General features: G+C 38.5%; 1 protein-coding gene across 1 annotated transcript in view; it reads left to right on the top strand.

Moving 5' to 3' along the window:
- The window catches only part of LOC109688887 (myosin-1), a 25,615-nt gene extending 6,904 nt beyond the window's left edge, over positions 1–18,711 (top strand). Inside the window, exons 10-40 of the mRNA XM_074046819.1 lie at positions 541–639; positions 731–834; positions 959–1,097; positions 1,313–1,431; positions 1,522–1,671; positions 2,488–2,658; positions 3,394–3,706; positions 3,802–3,872; positions 5,099–5,186; positions 5,273–5,390; positions 5,639–5,762; positions 5,852–5,988; positions 6,087–6,342; positions 7,877–8,119; positions 8,212–8,388; positions 9,280–9,425; positions 9,503–9,593; positions 9,679–10,068; positions 10,636–10,762; positions 12,439–12,557; positions 12,692–12,888; positions 13,508–13,691; positions 13,973–14,138; positions 14,233–14,357; positions 14,508–14,816; positions 14,901–15,104; positions 15,430–15,555; positions 15,644–15,814; positions 16,066–16,170; positions 16,283–16,378; positions 18,447–18,711. Coding sequence (XP_073902920.1) covers positions 541–639; positions 731–834; positions 959–1,097; positions 1,313–1,431; positions 1,522–1,671; positions 2,488–2,658; positions 3,394–3,706; positions 3,802–3,872; positions 5,099–5,186; positions 5,273–5,390; positions 5,639–5,762; positions 5,852–5,988; positions 6,087–6,342; positions 7,877–8,119; positions 8,212–8,388; positions 9,280–9,425; positions 9,503–9,593; positions 9,679–10,068; positions 10,636–10,762; positions 12,439–12,557; positions 12,692–12,888; positions 13,508–13,691; positions 13,973–14,138; positions 14,233–14,357; positions 14,508–14,816; positions 14,901–15,104; positions 15,430–15,555; positions 15,644–15,814; positions 16,066–16,170; positions 16,283–16,378; positions 18,447–18,602 — 5,021 coding nt within the window. The 3' untranslated portion in view covers positions 18,603–18,711. The remainder of the gene's footprint in view (positions 1–540; positions 640–730; positions 835–958; positions 1,098–1,312; positions 1,432–1,521; positions 1,672–2,487; positions 2,659–3,393; positions 3,707–3,801; positions 3,873–5,098; positions 5,187–5,272; positions 5,391–5,638; positions 5,763–5,851; positions 5,989–6,086; positions 6,343–7,876; positions 8,120–8,211; positions 8,389–9,279; positions 9,426–9,502; positions 9,594–9,678; positions 10,069–10,635; positions 10,763–12,438; positions 12,558–12,691; positions 12,889–13,507; positions 13,692–13,972; positions 14,139–14,232; positions 14,358–14,507; positions 14,817–14,900; positions 15,105–15,429; positions 15,556–15,643; positions 15,815–16,065; positions 16,171–16,282; positions 16,379–18,446) is intronic.
- The last annotated feature ends 343 nt before the right edge of the window (positions 18,712–19,054 follow it).

The raw sequence follows: 19,054 nt of genomic DNA, 5'->3' as shown, positions 1-19,054 counted from the left end.
ATATTCTAAATGTCAAGACACTTTTGTGTGAGCAGTGAGTATGGGTGGCACACACCTATAATCCCAGGTACTTGGGAGGTGGAGAAAGGAGGAGTATGATTTTGCCCAGGCAAAAGTTAATGAGACCCTATCTCAAAAGTAAGTCAGGCATTGTGGTATATCTCTATAATCCCAGCTACTCAGGGTATAGAGATAATAGGATCATGGTCTAAGGCCAACACCAGCAAAGGTGGCATAAGACCCTATCCAAAAAACAAACTAAAAAAAAGAAGGAAAAAAGGGTAGGGAACTTGGCTCAAGTGGTAGAGCATTTGCCTAGCAACAGCCAGGCCCTGAGTTCAATCCCCAGTACTGGAAAAAAAAAAAGTAATGTTTAGCCAAACATGTCAAACATACTTCTCTTGTAATATTGGTACCTTATGGGAACATTCAGCTATAATCTCAAGAAGCCAATAAGATTCAGCTAATGGCCTCAAGTTTTAAAATCACTCCAGGTCACTTTATCATTTTCTCCCAATCAATGGCAACTACCCATTTCAGATCTTCTGGAGAAGTCTAGAGTTACTTTCCAGCTGAAGGCAGAAAGAAGCTACCATATCTTTTACCAGATCATGTCTAACAAGAAGCCAGATCTAATTGGTAAGAAGAACTTACATTCACAGGCTAGAAATTAACTGTCATACTGACATTTTCCAATGTGAAACATAAACCCTGAATTCTATGTACTCAGAAATGCTCCTGATCACCACCAACCCATATGACTACGCCTTCGTCAGTCAGGGGGAGATCACAGTTCCCAGTATTGATGACCAAGAAGAGCTGATAGCCACTGATGTAAGTTATACAAATGTATTGGAATGATAACAGCCCACTGTAGGTGTATTAAGCATAAAGTATAAATCCTCCTAAATAAGTTAGTCTTCTGCACTAACCTTTGTCCTCTTGTGTCTCCTGGTAGAGTGCCATTAACATTCTGGGCTTCACTTCTGATGAAAGAGTGTCCATCTATAAACTCACAGGGGCTGTAATGCATTATGGGAACATGAAATTCAAGCAAAAACAGCGTGAGGAGCAAGCAGAGCCAGATGGAACGGAAGGTAATGAACAAGCCTCCACCTAGGTTTACTGAGAGAAATACAGATCAAAAAAAGCCCATTCCAAACTCACTTCTCTTTTACAGATGAGCTTATAATAGACATACACAAATTTATTCCCCACAGACTTTGTATAAAGCAATTCACTCAATACTCTGCCTCTATGTATTGTGGGGCCCAGAGCAGGTCATGTTGGTATCTAAATTATGTTTCTGCAGTTGCTGACAAGGCAGCCTATCTCCAGAATCTGAACTCTGCTGACCTGCTCAAAGCCCTCTGCTACCCCAGGGTCAAGGTCGGCAATGAGTTTGTCACCAAAGGCCAGACTGTACAGCAGGTAAGTGCATGACCTCAATGAATCACACACATCCCAGGCCTGTATGACATGTCTTTAATAATACCAATAAATATCACTGTATTTGTGAAGGTATACAATGCAGTGGGTGCCCTGGCCAAAGCTGTCTATGAGAAGATGTTCCTGTGGATGGTTGCCCGTATCAACCAGCAGCTGGACACCAAGCAGCCCAGGCAGTACTTCATCGGGGTCTTGGACATTGCTGGCTTTGAGATCTTTGATGTAAGTGAGCAGAAACTTTATAGCAGAGAAGTTTACAAATCTTGTCCCTGCAGTCTACATGGAAAATGGCTATGAAGAGTAACTATACTGACTCAGTTGACGCATTAAAGAAAATCAAAGAACTATGAAGGGGCATGAACTTTGGAATAAAACAGACCTGGACTTAAACTCCAGTTCTGTCAATTACTGGTAGTGCGACAATGAGAATGGTACCTGACTGGTCATTGTGCAATTTCCATAAGGACCTAGAAACTCAGATAACATTCTCATTTCTGAGATCTCTTTGTCAGAATATTTCTGAATTTAAAGCTTCTAACACAGTTCCCAACATATAGTCAGCACTCAGTAAGTGATAGAGAAGATGGTAAAGCAATGATGATGAAAGACAGCAGTGGAAAAAGCAATGACAAATTCAAGAAAGAACTTAAGATTCCTTTCTGCCTAATTAAGGGAAATAAAGTGTGTTTAAATTTTAGGATAACCTCTGTAGTACCCAGGAATAGTGGATGGAAATGATAATATAAATAAACTTAAATTTGCTTAAGAAAGAATACTACACAGATTTGAAAATAAGGGTAGTAAGATCCTCTACCTAACAGCAGTATTTCTGATTTCTCTCATCCAGAGGTTGTATTTCTGAACTTTTTCCATGTGTGGGTTGATAACTGGATGAAATTTAAATAAGGGGCTTGCTACAAGCAGGACAAAATCATATCATCCTAAAAGAGCAGTTAGCCTAACGAACTGAGGGAAGTCCCCTTCAAAGGGAAACTTTCATTATAGATTGAATGTTAATTTGTATTTCCACTTATTTAGTTCAACAGTCTGGAGCAGCTGTGCATCAACTTCACCAATGAGAAACTGCAACAGTTTTTCAATCATCACATGTTCGTGCTGGAGCAGGAGGAGTATAAGAAGGAAGGGATCGAATGGGAGTTCATTGACTTCGGGATGGACCTGGCTGCCTGCATAGAGCTCATTGAGAAGGTTCTCTTGCTTTTTTCAGACCACAGTTATATTGTTGTACAACTACAACATGTAAAAGAAAATCATAAAGCCTTGACATGTGCTATGGTAAAAAGATTTCTACTTGTAAACAAAATAAGGAAAATTCCTTCTTTTGCTAATTCTAAGTAAGTATTCTGATAAAATGCGACATTTTCTATAGAGCACAGAACTCTATACCTACCTACAGTTTACAATGCAAAGGCTTTCACTTAAAATTATCTTTCCTTATAAAAATACAACACTTACTAAAATAGCTTTACTTATTTCCTTGACATTCTTAGATTTATTATTACTAACATTTGAAGTATTAATTTCCAGTACTTTAAAGCAGAGGCTTTCAAACTCAAGTTTAAAATTTTGCAGGTTTCCCTAATCTCACTCTGTGGAATACTTTTGGTAAATGTAGGATAAAGCCATGGAATCTCCATTTTTAGCCACTCTGATGCAAGTGGCTTGCAAGTCACAGCTGGAGAAATACTGCTCTAAGGTCTTTGGGTAAAGACACAAAGTACACAAGAACACAGCCCTCATCTATCATACTCTGTCATATCCCAGAGTCTTGTTCAATTAATGACTTCTGACCAAAGGAACGAGTTTTCACTAACTCTATGGAACTGAGGAATGAACTGAATCAAATGGGACTTTTTATTGTCACCTATTATTTCTATAAACAGACAGAATTCATACGGCATTTGTTTCTTTTCATTCTTCCAGCCGATGGGCATCTTCTCCATTCTGGAAGAGGAGTGCATGTTCCCCAAGGCCACAGACACCTCCTTCAAGAACAAGCTGTATGAGCAGCACATTGGAAAGTCTGCTAACTTCCAGAAGCCCAAACCTGCCAAAGGCAAGGCTGAGGCCCACTTCTCTCTGATTCACTATGCGGGCACTGTGGACTACAACATTACCGGCTGGCTGGACAAGAACAAGGACCCCCTGAATGAGACTGTAGTGGGCTTGTACCTGAAGTCTTCAATGAAAACTCTAGCTTACCTCTTCTCTGGGGCAGCTGCTGCTGCTGAAGCAGGTAATTTTCAATAGATTAATCTGTTACTTAATGTAAAGAAACAGAAATAGAGAAACCCTGTCTTATGATTACTTGTGCTTTCTTTGCTTCCTCAGAGGCTTCTGGTGGAAAGAAAGGTGGTAAGAAGAAGGGTTCTTCTTTCCAGACTGTGTCAGCTCTCTTCAGGGTACAAACTTCATTTCCTCTATAACTGGATTTAGGACATTAAATTTTACTCTGTTTTGTGGAGAAAGGGAAATAATGTTGCAAGGGTTGTAGAACTGAATGTGACTCAGGGAGATAAGTCAACTGACAGTGTTAGAACTGAGTTTTAGGGAGTGTCAGAATAATTTGGAAGAGATACCTCAGTAAATAAGACAGGAAGGTCAGGAAGGATGTGAGTGAATTGTAGAAGTATCAGATGGCAATATTCAATTTTGGAGCTTGAGAATGAGGTCATTTGACACTTAAAAGAATCCACTGGGATAGGATTAAGTATGGCATTAGATTTTTTTTTGAGTCTTTAGAAGCCTCTGAGTGATTTAGAGGCTCATGTATATAATACTAGAGAACAAATAAGTCAATTTTGAAAGTTGGAGATAGATGAATAGGGGTAGGAATTAGAGAGTGAGTCAAAGAAGGAAATATAAGAAACCAGGTGAAAATAAATTGTTTCTTAGGGAAAATTTACTCTTCTTTTGGCAATCTCAACTCTAATTCCATCTTGAACAACTTATGTTCTAGTTACTCTGAAAAATTCTCTGCATAGAATGGTAAACTTTTTGTACTTGGTAGCATGCCTCTTAGCTTTCTGCCAATTCTAAGAATGAAGCATTAAAAGGCCACTTTCTCTGGAACCAGCAGGAAGACACAGTTCTGCAACTACAACAGGAATAAGCATAGGACAGAGATGCAGTTACAACTGCAAGTTGGGTAAAGAAAGAAATTGGAGGTTTGGAGTAAGACACTGAATTATTTGTAAAAACCAGATCACATATCTAGGTGAATGAGTATGAGAAGAATATATCCATAGGTTTACAGTGTCATAATAAATTTACCATATATGCTAGGAAATTCAACAGTAGTGAGCGATCACTTACATAGCTAACAGAAAAACAGAGTTGGGGGACATGGGTAGTAGTAGAGCACCTGCCTGGCAAGTGTGAGGCCTTGAGTTCAAACCTAAGAACCACACATACACAATCTCATACACACAAACACATTTATGAGGCACAAAAATATAAAATAGAAAAATGAGCTAGGGATATGGAAATTCCAGAGATAACTGAAAACTAAAGTCTGGATATTATTCAATAGAATTGAACCAATATCATGGATCATGATTATTACATCTATAAATATGAGCATATAAAAAGATCACATGTTAAACCAAACATTCATATGACTCCATAGGAGAATTTAAACAAGCTGATGACAAACTTGAGGAGCACTCACCCCCACTTTGTACGGTGTATCATCCCAAATGAAACTAAAACACCTGGTAAGACACTTTTGATATCCATCTAGACAAGTTCCCACATGTTTGTACTGACCATGAAATATGACACATGTATTTTTTTCTTTTAGGTGCCATGGAGCATGAGCTTGTCCTGCACCAGCTGCGGTGTAATGGTGTACTGGAAGGCATCCGCATCTGTAGGAAAGGATTCCCAAGCAGGATCCTTTATGCAGACTTCAAACAGAGGTCAGATATTTTCACTGTGAATTATTTTAAGAGGTTTTTGTTATTTTCCTTAATTTTTTAATGAAGAGAAGAGAAACTTTAAACTACTTAGGGACATATGGAAAGTATGAAGTCCTTTGAATATGCAAAGAGCAGATAAAGGGGTAGATATAATTTCATGTTTATGTTAGACTATCCAATGTCTATTTTGTTTCTATGGTGGGAAGATCTTTGGTGACAACAGCAATATCCTTTATTTGTTTAAACAGATATAAGGTATTAAATGCAAGTGCTATCCCTGAAGGGCAATTCATTGATAGCAAGAAGGCTTCTGAGAAGCTCCTTGGGTCCATTGACATTGACCACACACAGTATAAATTTGGTCATACTAAGGTAAGATTCTTTAAATTCACCCTGATGCTATTCCTGTCCCTTTGAACTTTATGTAAAGTTTCTGATCTGCAGTGTTGTCCACTGCAAAGGTCTTTTTCAAAGCTGGTCTTCTGGGGCTCCTAGAGGAAATGAGAGATGACAAGTTGGCACAACTGATTACCCGAACTCAGGCCAGGTGCAGAGGGTTCTTGGCAAGAGTGGAGTACCAGAAGATGGTGGAGAGAAGGTATTAAGAAGAATAAAATACTTCACCCCATCATCCTAGTCCTTTCAATTCTGCTTCCTATAAGAATCTGACTTGGAACATTTCTGTTCTCATCACAGAGAGTCTATCTTCTGCATCCAGTACAATGTTCGTGCCTTTATGAATGTCAAGCACTGGCCCTGGATGAAGCTGTATTTCAAAATCAAGCCCCTCCTCAAGAGTGCAGAGACAGAGAAGGAGATGGCCAACATGAAGGAAGAATTTGAAAAAACTAAAGAAAGTCTTGCAAAGGCTGAGGCCAAAAGAAAAGAGCTGGAAGAAAAAATGGTTGCTCTGATGCAAGAGAAAAATGACCTGCAACTCCAGGTTCAATCTGTGAGTACCACAACTCACTTTTGGCAATCTGATGTTAAAGTTTGAGTTCAGTGATCAATCACTAAGGAAAGTTCTAGATTCCACATTATCAAGTGACTGCTCATCAGTATGTTCTAACTCACAATTCCTTTGAATGTCTATAACACTTCATATATAACATTTCTACAAATGAAAGTGGTAGGATTCCCTGACATCCAGAAGAGAAAAAAAATTTTTATTCCTCTAGTTGTTCTTTCTGGCAGAATATGGAAACAAAACAAGGATATTTTTGATCCTTAAGATTCTCCCTACTGAAAAATGCAAATAAGAACAGAAAAGAATAATAATTATGAGTGAAGAGAGAAGAGACTTGGTAATGAAAATGTATCAACTTTAAACTAATATTCTGAATTTTCACATCTTCAGTCTTCTAGAAATGTTCCACTCGGTTTCTTTTTAGAAACACTCAACTACCCACAATAATTGGATCATGGCAGGGATAACAGCAAGGCTTTCTATAGTTAATGCAATTTTTATGTAAAGCATGAAACATAGGGTTGATAATCTCATTCTGATGAGATTACTAATAAATATCCAGAATTTGGGGGAATAATATTTGATCAAGAGCCACTGTTTAACCCATTTTACCATCACAACCAATCACAGAAACACCACCTACCCTCAAGTTCTCTGAGTTCAGAAAAGGAATCAACTTATCATATTTGGATAAGTAGTTTAGAAATTTAAAGAAAGATGATTTGCAAATACCTAGGTTAGTTCTCAGTCTTTCCTGTACTTCGTATAGACTAACATTTTTTTCCAAATTGAGGAGAGGTTCATCATGTCTTCAAGGGTCAAATGATAATTGAAGAGGATAACTAAGCTTGGTCTAAACAATCTCCTTTCCTTTGCAACAGTATTCTATCAACTAACTACACATTTAGTAAATATTTGATGAATTCCAGACCCTAGAAATACAACTTTGAGTAAAAAAAAAAAGATCCATGCCATCACAGAGTTTATATTCCAATTCTTATTTCTTCTCATGAAAGATGTGTTTTGTTAAGACTTCTCCAAGCACCACCTTTTGTATGTCTCATTCCTCTTAGTTCTTCCAAGTGTTCCCTTTAATTACAAACTATTCTGTCATTGGAGGGCATGTCTTCCTTTTAAGTCACTGTTCCAGCATTCCCATTCCTTGTAGCAACCTCCTAAATAACCAATCCCTTTGTTTACTTTTTTTTTGGTATATTAAGCTTTTCTAAAAGTAAATATTAAACAAAGAAAACTGATCTGAAATTACATACTAGCACACTAAACATAAGTTGTAGCAAGTATACTGATATCATAATTTCACCAGGAACCATGATTTAAATGTCTTCTTTTAATCTCCAACTTCATAATAAATGTCCATCAATATTTGCTCAATTATGGAAAGCAAATAAAAATTAACCTGATGATGTAAAAATAATTGCTGGTTTGGTCTCAAAATATTAATAAAGTCAGAAAATGTCCAGGGAACTAAAATCTAAACATGTCTATTTTCTCTCCACAGGAAGCAGATAGCTTGGCTGATGCAGAAGAAAGATGTGACCAGCTGATCAAAACCAAGATCCAGCTTGAAGCAAAAATCAAAGAGGTGACCGAGAGAGCTGAGGATGAGGAAGAGATCAATGCTGAGCTGACAGCCAAGAAAAGGAAGCTGGAAGATGAGTGTTCAGAACTGAAGAAAGACATAGATGACCTTGAGCTGACCCTGGCCAAGGTTGAAAAGGAGAAGCATGCCACAGAGAATAAGGTATGAAACATAGTCTGCTATACTATATACACATTCTGCCATCCAACTGAGTTGCTTTTTAGCAGAGATAATCTCTTTCTTAATCTTTGTAGGTGAAAAACCTCACAGAAGAGATGGCAGGCCTGGATGAAACCATCGCTAAGCTGACCAAGGAGAAGAAGGCCCTCCAAGAAGCCCACCAGCAGACCCTGGATGACCTGCAGGCAGAAGAGGACAAAGTCAACACCCTGACCAAGGCTAAAACCAAACTTGAACAACAAGTGGATGATGTAAGTCAAACATAATGTAAAGATAAGTTTTTGTTTTATAACTAAGGAAGCATGAGTTTGTATTCTTAGGATGCAATGAGTACTTATCAACTGCTTCCTATGAATAAGAGCTATAGAACATAATCTCTGCTACAAAGAGCAATATGTACACACAAGATATAAAATCAACAAATACAGCTATGAATAACAGACAGAATAAAGGGCAAAGATGGTGTGTTCACCAAAAAAAGTTACATAAACAAAAGTCTTTAAGCTTGAAATGACATGGGAGTAAGGCTGGAGATGTAGGTCAGCGGCAACATCTAGCTTAGCATGTGTGAAGTCCTGAGTTTGATGTCTACCACCACCAAAAAAGAAAAGCTACAGGAAGACAAGGGAACGGGGATGTGTTCTAAGCAGGAAGCACCACAACAGCAAAGAAGTAGCAATAGTCAATATAATATTTGTCCCACTGAATAAGGGATGTGGAAGATAAATTTAGCTTTAGACATGATCTAATGTTTAACAGAGATCCCACTGGACATGTCTGAGTTAAGGAGCCATGGATAAAGGTCATGGTTTAGAAATTTTCCCATGGTATCTACTCCATGTGATGAAGTACTACTTACGATAGATTCCAGTGGGAAGATATAGAAGGCATGGTGTTTTACTAATTTATTAATTTTAATAATGTATTAATTTATTGTACAGTTTAGCACATATCATCTTTTTAAATGCTGAATTCTTACACTAGGCAATACTGATAAGCAAGGAATTTATGGGATAAATTTACCTACTTCATAAAAAGTCAAATAGTTTGCCGACAGCATGTGAATTAATGTTTAAAAGTTCAACCCGAGACAAAACATAGTGCCATTCTAGGAACTATATTCATTGATTATTAATTTTTAGCTTGAAGGCTCTTTGGAACAAGAAAAGAAAATCCGGATGGATCTAGAAAGAGCAAAGAGAAAACTGGAGGGAGACCTAAAATTGGCTCAAGAATCCACAATGGATGTAGAAAATGACAAACAGCAACTTGATGAAAAGCTTAAAAAGTAAGCAATAAGGACAAGTTTTGGGGGAAAATTACTATTACTATTTCTGTAACTAACATAAAGTATTTTTCCAATAGAAAAGAGTTTGAAATGAACAATCTTCAAAGTAAGATTGAAGATGAACAAGCCCTTGGGATGCAGCTACAGAAGAAGATTAAGGAGTTACAAGTAAGTACATGACTTCCTTCAGTCTAATTAAATATGAAAATGACTGACAACAGAAACTGAGTTTGTACGTTGCCAACATTTGCAGGCCCGCATTGAGGAGCTGGAGGAGGAAATCGAGGCAGAGCGGGCCTCCAGAGCTAAAGCAGAGAAGCAGCGCTCTGACCTTTCCCGGGAACTGGAGGAGATCAGCGAGCGGCTTGAAGAAGCTGGTGGGGCCACTTCAGCCCAGATTGAGATGAATAAGAAACGGGAGGCTGAGTTTCAGAAAATGCGCAGGGACCTGGAGGAGGCCACCCTGCAGCATGAAGCCACGGCGGCTACTCTGAGGAAGAAGCATGCAGATAGTGTGGCTGAGCTTGGAGAACAAATAGACAACCTGCAGCGGGTCAAGCAGAAGCTGGAGAAGGAGAAGAGTGAGATGAAGATGGAGATCGATGACCTTGCTAGTAACATGGAGACTGTCTCCAAAGCCAAGGTACAACTACAATTTAAGTCTCAAGGAGATTTCTGTAGGATAGGTGTGAACCTTTCAAGAATCATTAGTAATGGACAGGAAGAGACTCAGCAATACAATTGGGACATGAACAGGGAAGTAGCCCAGGTTTGCTCAAGTTTTATGTGACAATGACCATATCCAAATAATATGAGTCAAAACTTAAATTCTTTCAAAGAAAAAATAGAATTCAATTATACATTTTGAGATTTTTCTAAACACTTCACATTAATTACAGTGCTTTTCATTTTTCTCTTAAGCAAAAATAATTTTTTCCTCACAAACATCTCATGAGATAACTCAAGTATCATTTTGCTCATATCACAGATAAGAAAATTTAGTAAAGATGCTACATTCACAAGCAATTTAGTGACAATACCTTCATAATATATATCTTATTACTCTCTCCATCACAGTCCTGTTGGTTCCTGATGTTGTTTTTGCTTGTTTATAAAGATAAAAAAAGCACTGCATTTATGGAATACCTGCATTCTGAAACTCTCTTTGGTGCAAATACTTGAGATGCCTTCTGCTACTTCTTGAATGCAGGGAAACCTTGAAAAGATGTGCCGTACACTAGAAGACCAATTGAGTGAACTGAAATCTAAGGAAGAGGAGCAGCAGCGGCTGATCAATGAGCTGACGACGCAGAGAGGGCGCCTGCAGACAGAAGCAGGTGGGACATTTACAGTGTTTACCTTGAATATCACACATACTTTGAATAGTCAATTGTCTGAAAAACTCTGCACAGTTACTCAAGAACATATATTACCTCCCAGGGAGGCACCTACTAATATGAAAACATCAATAGGGGCTTTTTTTAACACAGATAATGGATGATCACATAGATAAACAGATAGATAGATAGATAGATAGATAGATAGATAGATCCAGGTTCCTTTGTTTTTGAACATTTTAAAACAGATTTGGCCTTAATAAAAAAAAAAGTTACCAAATACAAGTGAGTGAGGTGTCACACACCTCCTATCACCCGGAGGCTGAGGCAGGGGGATTGAAATATCAAGGCCAGACTGGGATACATATTGAGTTCCAGGTTAGCTTAGACTACATTGCAAAACTCTGTCTCAAAAAAACAAACAAGCAAAAAGTTATCAATTACAATTTGTATCCTCACTTTTCAAAATGCATTCATAAGCAACTTACTACCTACTTCCTTTATTAGCCGGTATAATGTAATCCCCATTTTTAAGGTGACAGATTACAGGATTAATGAAATAACTTCTTCAAGAATGCTAATTCCAGTCTTTTCTGTAAATTTTGCCAATTGCTGGTAACTAACATAGTTAAGTAGGGAAATATTCAGAACTACAACTCAGTCAAGAAGCATTCAATTGAGGTTATATTTTTGATTAGCCAAAATAGAAAGTCTCTGCATTTATTCCTTACTTGTTCAACTTTCTACCAAAGAGCTACATCTCCAAGTAATAATTACAAGATGGTGATTGTTTTACGGATCACTGTGGGCTGTTAAAGTAATAATCAGATAACGGTATTAGAGAATCACTCTGTCACATTCATCCAAATGTTGCTCTTTTGAGTCTTTAAAACTCAAACTAAAGTTTTTGTTATTGTTATAAATGTAGACAGTACACTAATTAAAAAAACAAAAGCTATATTCTCAAAAAGTCTAAATGCTCCTTGTAGTTTCTCTTCCTCAATACAAGTTTATTCATAATCAATCAGCAGTATGGAAAAATGTGAAACTTGGGAGTCTTAGTAAATGTCAAAACAGTAAGATTCCATGCAAGTGGATTAAAAAAATGGTACTGAAAGGTTTCCCTCATCTTCTAATATCATCTAGTGCATTTCTGGATTTATGTTACTTAAATAATTGAAGATGCCACTTAGTTTGGGAAGTGATTATTATGAAAATCCTTCCAGGGTTTTCTTCTGAGCATTGCTCTACTCACAGACACAATTGTTCAAATCCTTCTATTTCCCACAGAAGAAATTTTTTGTTTCAACCAACTTTCTATGGAAGGTAAACTAGCACAACAATACTGCCTTAGCTTAAAAGGAGGAGAATTATTTGTTGGTTTGATTTACATTTCCCTCCACATGTTTCTTCATTACTTTCTAGTGTAGCCAGATAATCCTAAAAATTTCCTGAAATCTTCTGGGTTATTCATGGGAGCATGTAATCTGCCTCAAGTTCTCCATAGTCTCATTTTTATATAGATTTACTCTTCAGGGTTACAATGAATGTAGGTGGTTTGTTATAATCCATTTCCATCATGCTTCAGACTTGGCTTCTTTTCCCTGCTCCAGTTTATATTTTAGACCTTCAATTTTCAAAGTCAACTTGAGTTTTCTGGGTCTTGATCTTTACAGGTGAATATTCACGCCAGCTAGATGAAAAGGACACATTAGTTTCTCAGCTCTCAAGGGGCAAGCAAGCATTTACACAACAGATCGAGGAACTGAAAAGACAGCTTGAAGAGGAGATAAAGGTAAGCCCTACTTGTTGCTGTCATCATTATCATTGTTTTTTTGCTTACTTTTTGAGATCTCTTCTGATGGTCTATAGGAGCTTAGGGAATAAATACACTTCAAAGATGTGAGTTGCCAATCTCTGTTTATTCAGGCCAAGAGTGCTTTGGCCCACGCCCTGCAGTCCTCCCGCCATGACTGCGACCTGTTGCGGGAGCAATATGAGGAGGAGCAGGAAGCCAAGGCTGAGCTGCAGAGAGCAATGTCCAAGGCCAACAGTGAGGTGGCCCAGTGGAGGACCAAATACGAGACAGACGCCATCCAGCGCACGGAGGAGCTGGAGGAGGCCAAGTATGTTCTAGACTTAGTTAAAATGGAAGTACCCCTGTTAACAAACATATTTTGTTTGAATTCAATGTACTCAATATTTGAGTCCTTTATTTGTGTGACAGCCTACAAGAACACAAAGATTCAAAAGATACAGATTCTACCCTCTGAGGATTAAAACTGAGTATAGACACAAACATAAATAATAGTAATTCTGGGCTGGAAATGTGCCTCAAGCAGTAGAGTGCCTGCATAGCAAGCATGAAGCCCTGAGTTCAAACCCCAGGACTGCCCCCAAATAATAATCTAAGATAAATATTAACATTCCACAAAGGAAGAATAAACCAACTACCTTGAAGGGTAAAGTGTTGGCTCAGGCTTATCACAGATGACTTAAGAAATACCACAATACTGAAATTTATTTTTTGAGTTCATATTTTCTGTTTTGTTTTGTTTTTTTATATATAGTATTCGGTGGTAGAAGAGTAGCAATGAGTTAACAAAGAATTGGATGTACTAAACAAGATTGAGAGGCAATATACTAAAGAAATCTGACTGTGGGAATCATTCACTAGAACCCACTTTGAAACACCCAATTCTGCTGATAACCATTCACTTCTATTATTCCTATTTCACTTTGCAGGAAGAAGCTGGCTCAGCGTCTGCAGGATGCCGAGGAACATGTAGAAGCTGTGAACGCCAAATGTGCTTCCCTGGAGAAGACAAAGCAGAGGCTGCAGAATGAAGTGGAGGACCTCATGATTGATGTGGAGAGGTCTAATGCTGCCTGTGCAGCTCTCGATAAGAAGCAAAGGAACTTTGACAAGGTGTTCTTCCAGTTTATGCTTCAATAGTCACCATATGATTAACTGTAGCCTGTGACATTCAGTGTGCCTCACTCACACTGAGTGCTGCTTTCAGTAACTCTTGCTCCACTGTAGGTGTCTGGGTGAGGGCGAAAGGGGGATATTCCTGTGCTTTCTTTTCTCCTTATTCATAATTAGTTTTCAGTCCCAGATTACCTAAAGTCTGAGAGGTTCAAAAACACCTACCTTTTATCCCTTCAAACTCTCTCCAGTAAATTCCTTAACCATTCCTTGCCCTTCAGATCTTGGCAGAATGGAAACAGAAATATGAAGAAACTCATGCTGAACTTGAAGCTTCTCAAAAGGAATCCCGCTCACTCAGCACAGAACTGTTCAAGATTAAGAATGCTTATGAGGAATCCTTAGACCAACTTGAAACCTTGAAGCGGGAAAATAAGAATTTGCAACGTAAGCACATTATACCTTTTCTGTTAATCTTTTAACAGAAGATAGAAAAACATTTGCCCTCTCTAAACAAATTTCTACATTTTTCCACCAACAGAGGAGATTTCTGACCTCACGGAACAGATTGCAGAAGGAGGGAAGCGTGTCCATGAACTGGAGAAAATAAAGAAGCAAGTGGAACAAGAGAAGACTGAGCTTCAGGCCGCTTTAGAGGAGGCCGAGGTACAGGTCAAATTGTGTATTATAAATCAACATCTTGAGAAAGAATTAAGTCCATCTGCAGATTGAGGAAAAAATACACAGCATGAAATTATTAGTGTGCAGAAATATTTTGGGATTTTCTTGCTAATGTCACCTCTTGCTGTCATGAAGGCATCTCTCGAACACGAAGAAGGAAAGATCCTGCGTATCCAGCTTGAGCTGAACCAAGTCAAGTCTGAAATTGACAGGAAAATTGCTGAGAAGGATGAGGAAATCGATCAGCTGAAGAGAAACCACATTAGAGTCGTGGAGTCCATGCAGAGCACGCTGGATGCTGAGATCAGGAGCAGGAATGATGCCATCAGAATCAAGAAGAAGATGGAGGGGGACCTCAATGAAATGGAAATCCAGCTGAACCATGCCAACCGCATGGCTGCGGAGGCCCTGAGGAACTACAGGAACACCCAAGGCATCCTCAAGGTAGATGGCTCCCAGAGATGGTCCCAGGAGGACTGGGGTAACTCAGGCTGAGACTTGGTGTCTCAATGACCGTTCATTCCACAGGACACCCAGCTCCATCTGGACGATGCTCTCCGGAGCCAAGAGGACCTGAAGGAGCAACTGGCTATGGTTGAGCGCAGAGCCAACCTGCTGCAGGCTGAGATCGAAGAGCTGCGGGCCACGCTGGAGCAGACGGAGAGGAGCAGGAAAATCGCAGAGCAGGAGCTCCTGGATGCCAGTGAACGTGTCCAACTCCTCCACACTCAAGTAAGTATAAGAGAATAGTAAAAAATACAGAAGAATAAATATGAAATTCTTGCTCATAGCTTAGTGCTACTTGGAAATTTATTCATTCTCTAAGAGAACTAAGTTTAAAATTTTAATTTTTTAGGTTAACAATAGTTTTGTTTATCTGAATTAAAATATCTAGAGTTGACTGCCTTTTAAAAATACGTTATCAACTCAAATTGTTTATGGAACTAGGAGAGATGATGGTTAATTTAATGAATTGGTATTCAAGTTCATTAGAACATCAGGCACCCTAATTTTGCTCTTGTGCACTTAACATTTCTAAATTTGATATTTTAACCAGAACACCAGCCTGATCAACACCAAGAAGAAGCTGGAGACAGACATTTCTCAAATCCAGGGAGAGATGGAGGACATTGTCCAGGAAGCCCGCAATGCAGAAGAGAAGGCCAAGAAGGCCATCACTGATGTGAGCAGAGGGTGATGCAACAGTAGGGGAACTTGAGTCTTGCTGTGTTCTCTCAACTCTTAACTGATTTGGTTTTACTGTTAACCAGGCGGCCATGATGGCTGAGGAGCTGAAGAAGGAGCAGGACACCAGTGCCCACCTGGAGCGGATGAAGAAGAACCTTGAACAGACGGTGAAGGACCTGCAGCACCGTCTGGATGAGGCTGAGCAGCTGGCACTGAAGGGTGGCAAGAAGCAGATCCAGAAACTGGAAGCTAGGGTGGGTCTTCCAGTCCACATGTATTTCTATCTCATTCTAGTCTACTCTGCTAGACAATTTGGGGCATCCTGAGATGAAGGAGAGATATTCCCTACTGCCTGAGAGCTTATAATGGGGCAAACTGGCTAGGGAGTCAAAAAGAACATACAAAGCAGATAAAAGAAGTGTATCAGTCATTTCAAGAAGTTGAAATTCATTGAATGAAAGGATGATAGTAAATAGAATATTTTTAAAGGTCTACCTTTTTACAGGTACGTGAACTTGAAGGAGAAGTTGAAAGCGAACAGAAGCGCAATGCTGAAACTGTCAAGGGTCTGCGCAAACATGAGAGAAGAGTTAAGGAACTCACTTACCAAGTAAGGAAAATGGCCTATCTAGGTTCTTACCCAAGTCTTCAAGAGATTAAAAATCATATACAAAAAGTAAGATGACAATTATTCCACAAAACTACTCTTTAAAATATTTCAGACTGAGGAAGACCGCAAGAATGTTCTTAGGCTCCAGGACCTTGTGGACAAACTGCAAGCAAAGGTGAAAGCGTACAAGAGACAAGCTGAGGAAGCGGTGAGTTCAGAACCCATTGGGGTAACTGAGGAGCCTGCAGCTCTCAGACGTGACCAGGCTAACTGAGTTTAAGGGGTAAAAGAAAAAAAGATGAGTAATATAAGGATCAAAGGAAATGATTGAGTAAAGGTCCAAGAATGAAATAAAAGCAGCCACTTGATAATCCAGGAAAAAATGTACTAGAGAGGATAGACTGGACATTGTAACTCAGTGGTAGAGCATGGTCTAACATCTGTGGGACCCTGGGTACCACCCCAACCACCAAAAGACCACTTTTCTAGGAACGGGGAAGAACAAATGCAAAAATTTGAGTGTAAAACAGTCTGGCTCAAGAAACAGAACGATTAAGGAAGAGAGTAATACATTTATAGCTGGAGAACTAGGCAGAAGGAGGTCACAGAGCCTCCTAGGCCCTGGTAAAAAGTCAGATTTCATTATAAGAACAATGGGGCCCTGGGACAAACAAGGATGTTTATCTGGGTCAGTCATGACCTGATTTTTGTCTTTAAAAAGACTATTCTGGCTACTATGCAGAACATAGATGTTTGGGTAACCCAGCTAGGTACAGAAAGACATATTAGGAAGCTTTTCTGGTGGCTCTGTGACTTGGATTAGGGAAGTAATGGAGCAAAAGAGAAGTGAAGAAATTCAAGATATTATGCTTTAGAGGTAGCAACTACAAGACACACCAATATGTTGCAGTGGGAGGTAAAGGAAAGCAAATCAACATATTTATGGCTTGAGTAACGGAGTGCATGGAGCAACAGTTACTAAAATGGGAAGTTAAGAGAAAAGACAAGAAGGAAGCAGGAATTTTGCTTTAGTTACATTAAATGTGAAATGCCACTATACACACAAGATATTAAGTAAATGGTTGAGTTATAGACTATGGAGTCAGAAGGTCTCAGTTATGTTCAAACTGGTGGTAGGCTTTTGGTACTCCACCTTATCTCATTTCAGATGTGGTTCATCTGAAATGAGGTCAATTTCCTAAGTATAGATATACATATCTACATGTTCTCTGTTCATTGATGGTTTTCATTTCTCCCCCAAGCTCGAAAGTCTGAAAGGAAGAGAAAGGTGGGGTAGGGAGGAAGGGAGGAAGAAAGAACACACAAACACACATGTGTACACTTACACTCACACCTTGGACAAATCACTCAACCTTTCCCTGGCTCCTACTTTCTTCTTCTCTAAGAGGAAGGTCTGAGGCTTTTGCAAGCCATACTATTTAGTAATCCTAAATATTATGAATGTTTTGAATTTGAATGCTACATTTTGGGAGGGTTCTTAATGAAATTTTAAGAAAAAGAATGATTAATGTGGACTAAACTAAAACTGGCCTTCTCTAAATCATTGCTATACATTCAAGCATATCAGAGACCATTCAGACTATTTTAGGAAATAGTAAACTTGTTTAATTTCTAAACTTCATTAAGTGGCAATAATTTAGACACAAAATAATTTATATTCTAGGCTAGTAGCTTATATATAATCTATATATAATATATAGTGATCTCTAAATATATTATATATAGATCTCTATATATTTATATAGAAATGTATGATATTATGTATATAAGAATATATATTCTATCTCTATATATAATATCAAGAGATCTCTATATAATCTCTAAATTACATAGGGTACAACTCTCTCTATTCTCATATATAGATTAGATATGATCTATTATATAGAGATTATGTGTATAATCTATTTTTGTAATGTAGATTGCCTGCTTGAACTTTTAAATGGTCTGGTTCCAGTCTCAGGATCCTGAAAAACAAACAAACACACATCTGGAAACCTGGCATACTGAGTAATAGTTCTAAGATGCTTAGCATTTCTAAAAGTTCAGAAGCAAGTATCACCTGTCCTTACTAACTATGAGTTCAATAAGGGTAAGGGGAGTTAACACAGCAAAAAAAATCAAAGGTATTTCTCTAGGTTTACTTTAAAAATTTTATTAGCACAAATAATTTTTAAGTAATAAGAAATTCAAGGCCCATTACCTAAGAATCTGGAAATTTGGACATTTTTTTCTCATAAATGCCTTCCCATTCACAGGAGGAACAATCCAATGTCAACCTCACCAAGTTCCGCAAGATCCAGCATGAGTTGGAGGAAGCCGAGGAGCGGGCTGACATCGCTGAGTCCCAGGTCAACAAACTACGGGTGAAAAGCCGGGAAGTTCACACCACCAAAATCATAAGTGAAGAGTAATTCATCCAAATGCAGAAGAGTGACCAAAGATATGCACAAAATGTGAAAATCTTTGTCACTCTGTTTTGTACTTACAACTTTTGGAGATAAAAAATTTATCTACCAAGAACTTGTGAGTTTCCTTTATTACTCCATGTCAGTTTTATGTTTTTACACACACACACCACTTTGCTTACTTTTTATAGAAAAGCGCTTCATCACCATGATGAAGAGCATCAGGGTCAATGCCAGTAAGTGTCACTATCCACTTCCCTGTGAGAGGCACGTAAAGCCTAGAGCCTTTAGGTGTACCTAGAGGTTATACCATAAGCACGCAGAACACAGTGCCACTTGGCAGGACATCAGCTCTGTTAATGAAGTTATTGGATTTCTTCATAAAATTATAGGAAATCTTTCTTCCTAAGATGGAGCAAGAATAAATTAAAACACTAATTACCTACATAAAGTAAGAA

Source organism: Castor canadensis, chromosome 11 (genome assembly GCF_047511655.1).
Source record: "Castor canadensis chromosome 11, mCasCan1.hap1v2, whole genome shotgun sequence".
NCBI classification, from domain to species: Eukaryota; Metazoa; Chordata; class Mammalia; order Rodentia; family Castoridae; genus Castor; species Castor canadensis.
This window is presented reverse-complemented; position numbering and strand designations above follow the sequence as displayed.